This window comes from Apium graveolens, chromosome 6 (assembly GCF_009905375.1).
Source record: "Apium graveolens cultivar Ventura chromosome 6, ASM990537v1, whole genome shotgun sequence".
In the NCBI taxonomy this organism is placed as follows: domain Eukaryota; kingdom Viridiplantae; phylum Streptophyta; class Magnoliopsida; order Apiales; family Apiaceae; genus Apium; species Apium graveolens.
The window spans coordinates 192,975,474-192,982,348 of NC_133652.1; the positions used below are offsets into that span (position 1 = coordinate 192,975,474).

Below are 6,875 nucleotides of genomic sequence, written 5' to 3' on the forward strand. Positions count from 1 at the left end.
TGGCTCATTAAGCAAAGAAGATCATCTCCTAAAATTATAGTCTAATAATAATATTATTATTGGCACATCAATAATGATTCTATCTTTTGACTTTGAAATCTTGGTAATATATAAACAAAGAAGTAGCAAATAGAAACGGATATCTGAGATACATAAAGTGAGAAACATTTGTAAGCAGAATTATTAGCATTTCTCTGTATTCTCAGTAGTTCAAATTTATAAGCAGCTGTGAGCATTCTTGCACACAGAGTTCTCTCGATATAATATATATCTCTGGTGGAATTGTTTAAATCCACCAGAAAGTTTTTAAAGACTCTTGTTTTTAATTACTTATATTTTGATTCACTTAAGTTTTTATTCCGCATTGTGCTAATCAAAACACTTATATTTGTATTTGAGTTTGAACATTTTTATTTTAAGAAAAATGTTCAAGAATTCCATTCAACCCCCTTTCTGTAATTCTTGCTATATTGTTAAGGGACTAACAATTTTTTATTTTTTAAAAGTAGGAGAGCGAAAATTTTATAAATAACTACAATCAAATTTATATTCAAGATTATTCATGCCTCTAAAATTTAGAATGGAATAAAATAGAAAATTTAGAACTTACTGTAAATTAAGATATATGATATTTTTTTTAATTTTACATTTATTATATAATTAGTTTTAATTAATAATTAAACAAAAAAAATTAAAAAATTAAAAAATAGACATTAATACTAGTGAAACTTTGGGCGGTATATTTCACTCGTAAACGAAAACACGTGTTAGTCTCCTAACAAAACACTTGAATATAGTCTCTGTCGACATTATCTCTGGAAAATTCTCTTTCAACACACACCATCTCAAGAACAAATCGAAGACTTCCTAACGGAAAACACATATGTATGGCTTCAATTTAAACATGTTGTAATCGTATTTTAGGTTCAGCCACATAACCCTAGATCCCCAATTAGCCCCTGATTTCCCCTTTTCTTCACAAATTCAATTGAAAATTTTAAACAGATCTTGAAATGGGCACATACCGAAAGCCTACACAGCATAGCATCTCGAAGAGTGTTCTGAGCTTCTAGATTAAGATCTTCCGGGTAAGATAAACATCATATGCATACACATTATTTTTGTATCTATAATATTGACAATTTAGTTTTGTAATAAAACACTCAGGATATTTTATTTTCTTGTTTCTTGATTTAATTACAAAGATTATATGTTAAACTGATTATTCCCAATTACAACAGATTCTTCTACATTTCTGGTATATATCATGTATGCCTTTAAACCTCTGCACACTTCAATTTACGATGTGGAGTGAACTATCAAGAGAGAGAGAGAGAACATTGGCATCAATGAGAGAGACCTGATGCATTGGCGCACTTGTTCTGTTGCCTTTTTCGGATTTTGACAACCTTCTGGTGATGAGGTAATGCAGGCCAATGATGCGGTTGAGGAGATAATGAGGAACTCCAAAACCAATGCAAGCCTATTTCAGGCAGTTTGGAGGTTGGCTAACATTTTTCATTTCATTTGAGTATATCCGACTGAGTTTTTATAATTGATATGTTATATATGAAGTCAACTTTATAATAGCATACACACAGATTACAACAGGAAAAAAATGATAAGGGACTTAAACTTTATGACCCGGGTTACTCTAGCATCGAAAATATTAATATAGTTAATAGCAAAGGATTCAATTTAAAAGCAGTCCAGTCTGATGGGTTCAAGGCTATCATCATCTCAGTGGGTGACGACTGCATTCCTGTTGGCGATGACCGTAGTGGTATCACCATCACTAATGTCACGTGCGGTCCTGGACATGGTATCAGGTAATTCATCATACAGTTAGCTTATGTATCTACAAACATATCATAAAATTACAACTTCTTTTAAGGTATTAATTCATCATACAGGTGCTTACATGAATTTTGTTCAAGATACTACAAGTGAGATATGCTAACAACACATAATTGCTACGGTTTTTACTAATTATTTCCTTTGTTCAGGGGCTATATTGAAGCAATTAGGGAGATTGAGATGCAGCTTCAACAAAGTGCTAGCAGTCTGGGGTTTGATGACATTGTCGTAGCCTGTGGAAGGTATTGTTCTTCAAACATCTTCATTCTGTATATACTTCAAACTATTCCTTGCTGAACATGGTAAATGATTTTTAAAGGCTTCAAATCGATGAGATACGTAAAGACAATCAATTTCCCTTGTAATTTAGATCATGCCCTTCCATCAATATATTTAAGACTGAATGTATAGATTTTCTAAGGCTTGTTGAGTTAACAATTTCCAGTATTCAGATTCAAATTCAACCGGCTACAGTATATGTACTCTTAGCATCTCAACTGGTTTAGTGTGGTGGTTTGCCCTTTCTAACACCCTACAAACTAAATATCCAATGTTTCGGGTATCTGTAACCTTCATAGATGATTTCTTATTTATGATTTTATGGATGTTTTTTCTTGTTTGACTTTTTTAACGTGTAGTACTTGGGTTGACAATGTGAATGCATGCTCTAAAATCGTAGTTGTTCGAAAGATACTCTGCTACCTACTTCACTTAAAAATTTCCCTGGGATATTGTGTTGGTTTGTGTCATATCCCTTTATGGAAGTGTTTTTCTTCTAAGTTGTCCTAATGACAGTTTTACTTTCTCGTAGAACATTTATACCTGGTCGGCTGGTCCCACCACCATACTGTTACTTCAAACTAACTTGTATATCAACCAACCTGAGGTACTGACATATAAAGATATGTGGGTTGGGATCCTTTTCAACTAGAAAAATTTTGAATTGAATAAAATATTATTTGAGTAAGCAAACAATTGGATACAAGTTGTTGGAAGAACCATTCAAACCTTTAAAGTGTGTCAGTTATACATTTCCTACTTTCGTTGGGGGTTACTGCTCTATTTATTTACTAATTATATTCCTTTATACTTGTAAAAGTTTTGACACTGCTCATATTAACAAAATGCTAGGGTTTCTTGTGACTGGGCGTTAATGCGGCATCCTGCTCTACGTTGTACAAGCTATTCAGTCAGAGAATCCAATTCACCAGCCTGGTACAATTCAATAGATAAACCAGTTGACTAAAATTATGGATGTGATCAGCGTAAGGACATACTGCATTCCATCAAACTATTTGTTTTAAAGAAAGTAACTAGGAAAATATTACTGATAATTGATCTAGACTTTTCTTTGTAGTCGTTGATAATCACCCACAGAGTAACAACAGTACAAGTACTAAATCTCATAATTACAATATTTACTGCCATTCATGTAATAATGAGTAAAGAAAACAAAATGAATATAGGACGTACCAGTTGCCTGTCCTGAACTGAGGAAATGTCGGTTCCAGGAGTGTTAACCAATGCAAGCTCCCATCAAGTAGGATCAAAATTTCTAGCTTACAGAGGAGCAGTTGTGGTGCCTGTTTGTGCATGTACCGAATTTCAAACATTTCACAACAAATAGCCTCACTGCAAGAACTTAGTCAGCTTGGAGTAGCAGCTGCTCACTGCAAATTTGATCCAGTGCTGGAAATTTTTATTAAAGTATTAAGAAGTCAGGAGATATACAGGTATGTACCTTTACCTATATCAGTTTATGCTCGAGTTCAGGTGCACATTTGACAATAGTTGCATCACTATTTGTTACCTGCATATATGTAAGCTCTCTTGCATAAAATATAAGTACGTAAATGTTCTGTATCTCTATAATCACATAGGATTAAAAATCATGTCAAATTCGGAGATGACTTATAAATTACCATGTTATGAACTACCTCTTTTAAATAGACATGGTATGAACAAATAGGATGGACGCGAACCCTGTTCTTATATTAGTCTCAAACTGTGTTTGTGTAAAGCTTATATGTGTATGTTCTTTGTTAAGTCAAAAATTTCGAAGTTAACAAGGTATTAACAATTACTTCTTACCTAAGAAGTCTGCTGCAGTTTCACCAAGGTGCCAAAGTTGAACCTAGTTCTGATAGGATGCGCAGCTTGTAGGATTTTTTAATCTAGTCATGGGATTAGATTTTTAGATGAAATATATGTATATATTCTGATGTTTTCTCATAGCTAAATGGAGTACCCTACAGATTTCTTATATTCCATTTTTTAAAATTATAACCTTCAATACTTACAATCCTTATTTATAAAAAAATTTCTTTTTATAAAAGTTACAGCTACTTTAATTACAATAATCCAGTTACATACCAAGCACCTTATAAACATGTCTGATGATGATTGAAGGTGCTGGATGGAACTCCTATTCATGCAAAAGCTCTGTACCGCCGTGGACTGGCCTACATGGAGTCTGGAGGAAGTTAACGACAAGGCGCGAAAGCAGTTCAAAGGATTTTTGGCAGGAAGCCTGGAGAGATTTCCGAGGCTAGAATTGTTAATAAATCAGATCAAACTGCTCACTGCAAACTTGAGCCGGTGGTGGGAAATTTTATTAAAGTATTACTGTAATTTGCAGTGGTTTATTCATTCCGTGTTTGACAAGAAAGACATGGTGTTCGAGGAGGCTTCTTCACAGTGAAGCCAAATATAAAAGCTGACAATAATATAATGGAGTTTTGTAAATGAAAGTAGTAATGCTTACTGACCTTAGTTCCGTTAGTTGTAGTAGTAAATTGTTAATGTAAGCTAGTATGGATGACAATGTTAATGTTTTGTTTCTAATGGGCTTGTTCTTTAACCATATCATGTATTTCAAAAAATATAAAATTAACCATTACATTTGCTTATTTTAGTCTAATGTATGTATGTTCATAGGGTTACATTATAAATGTTACCGTTTCTTTATTACAAAATTGGTGTTACAATATATAGAACATAATGTTGCAATAGGCTATGTGGCCCACATATGGGACCCATTTCTGTAATCTTGATTGAACCTAATGTATCATTCATTTTGCGTCACATTTGGACCTTTTAGTGTTACAGTAGTTGCCTATTGTAACATTTTCATCTCTGTTACAATAGATCAATGAAGTGTTACATTAGGGTGTCTATTGTAATGATCGTATACGTAACGCCCCTTGGTGTTACAATAGACCTAATGTAACGCTTTTTGGATCTATTGTAACACCATTTAGGCATTACAATAGCCCACTTATGGCGTAGTGTTAGTTGCTGGCTCACCACTTCATATAAACCTTCCTACACTCTTCTGACCCTGCTTCTAACCTAAATCAGGGACTCAAACCTGTAGCTCTGATACCAACTGTGACGACCTCAACCCCGGGGTCAAGAGTTGGCATCATCAAAAACAAAAATAATATAATCAACTCAATGATAAAATATAATTACGACCCCTTTACCGAGATCTTTTTCAAGTTTAAGTATGACTTAGGTTACATCTATTACAAAACCAACTGACTACAACAAACTATCCTAACGCAACTAACTTAATACAACAACTCAATAGACCGTCTTTGGTCCAACACAACTACCTTAGAGGAGCCTGGCACGGATGGAACTGGAACTCTAACCTGACTACCACGGAAGAATCTCCTTGGCATCTGCAATACATATATAAAACATTCTGCAAGGGTGAGCAATCAATTGCTCAGCAGTACAACTATATGAACAACAAGTAAAACGATTTAAAGTAAAACAGTTATAGGAACCGAATTTATAACTGGCTAGAAAACAAGTAAAACAGGTATAAACTGGATATCAAAACTAGCATGCTCGGTAAAATAATAATATCAGTAGTGTGCTGTGTATAAATACCAAAGTCCAATTTTAGCATGCTATTTTCATTTCCAAATCCCCTATATAAATCAGTCGTACCGTCACGGGAACCACAAAACCTAAATCAGATACATAACGGATATGTGAAGACAGCTGATCAGGCTACCAACACCAGACGGCTCTAACTACCATCTCATTTACCTGTTCCGGAACTCAAAGACTAGCTAGGTCTCCGACCTGCTGGACTAATCGGTTATATAATGCGCACAACCGAGTTAGCCTCTTACACCACCTCAATAGGCCTACTATGGCCCCTACATATCCCATATCTGATCATTTTATCCAGTTTTCAAAATCACTTGTACCTATCTCATTTCAAAACCATTCATTTTAATAGCACACGTAAAACCGGTTCATAATCATTTTCATTCGAGATATGTACCTTTCGAAGTTACTTTTCCCCAAAACAGGTTTAAAACAATGATTTATAACTACTGGGGATACGTAACTTAAAATATTTATGTTCCTTTAAGAGATTAAAATAACAATTTATTCATACGTACTGAACCATAAAAGAATGGTCAGGGTACTTGCCTTGCAGAGCTTTACAATTATCACTGACTGATTTTGGATAGACTCGGACGTTAGAGCTTTATCATTTAATTAGTAGATTATCTTGGACCTGACTTCAACGCTCGTGTCCTTCGCTGGGAACCTTGATGCACTTGTCGATTGATTGCTAGGCTAATTTTGGTCCGACGACAACTTTCAGGTCTTCTGTCTAAGACCTACAAAAGTCGAAATACTCTATGTTAAACGTCTAGGTATGCTTAACATACCCATACGATATCAAATCCCGACTCGTAATTATATATATTATAGTAACACATACAACAATTAGAGTTCACGTTCTTGAAAATCGGTTCGGTATTCATTTTCAGAAAATACGTATACTCGTCATTTTACGTAATTAGGGTTATTAATTTTGGAAAAATATTTCATCACAACGTACAATCAAGTTCGTATATAATATATATATTTATATATTCGCTCGACATTCCGATAATTCTCGGATACGCTCCCATATTTTCGTAGTTTGATTTCCAGGAAATCGGGCAACACTTCCTTTATTTATCGGACTATCCCGTCGAAACAAT

General features: G+C 34.3%; 1 protein-coding gene across 2 annotated transcripts; it reads left to right on the forward strand.

Moving 5' to 3' along the window:
- The first annotated feature begins 768 nt into the window (after window positions 1–768).
- On the forward strand, window positions 769–4,756 carry LOC141667478 (uncharacterized). Of its 2 annotated transcripts, none has more exons than XM_074473994.1 (7): window positions 769–1,088; window positions 1,242–1,503; window positions 1,602–1,829; window positions 2,007–2,099; window positions 2,989–3,072; window positions 3,369–3,590; window positions 4,267–4,756. In XM_074473994.1, the coding sequence occupies exons 2-7, from the start codon at window positions 1,427–1,429 to the stop codon at window positions 4,556–4,558; spliced, it is 996 nt and encodes a 331-aa protein (XP_074330095.1). In that variant the 5' UTR covers window positions 769–1,088; window positions 1,242–1,426; the 3' UTR covers window positions 4,559–4,756. The 2 variants fall into 2 exon arrangements, with proteins under 2 accessions (XP_074330095.1, XP_074330096.1); XM_074473995.1 differs by having other exon boundaries at window positions 770–1,088; window positions 1,745–1,829.
- The last annotated feature ends 2,119 nt before the right edge of the window (window positions 4,757–6,875 follow it).

Coding starts and splice junctions, on each gene's coding strand:
- LOC141667478 (XM_074473994.1), top strand. CDS start 1,427: ATGCAGGCCAATGATGCGGTTGAGGAGATAATGAGGAACTCCAAAACC. Junction 1,830..2,006: donor GGTCCTGGACATGGTATCAG/GTAATTCATCAT, acceptor TCCTTTGTTCAG/GGGCTATATTGAAGCAATTA. Junction 3,591..4,266: donor AGAAGTCAGGAGATATACAG/GTATGTACCTTT, acceptor TGATGATTGAAG/GTGCTGGATGGAACTCCTAT.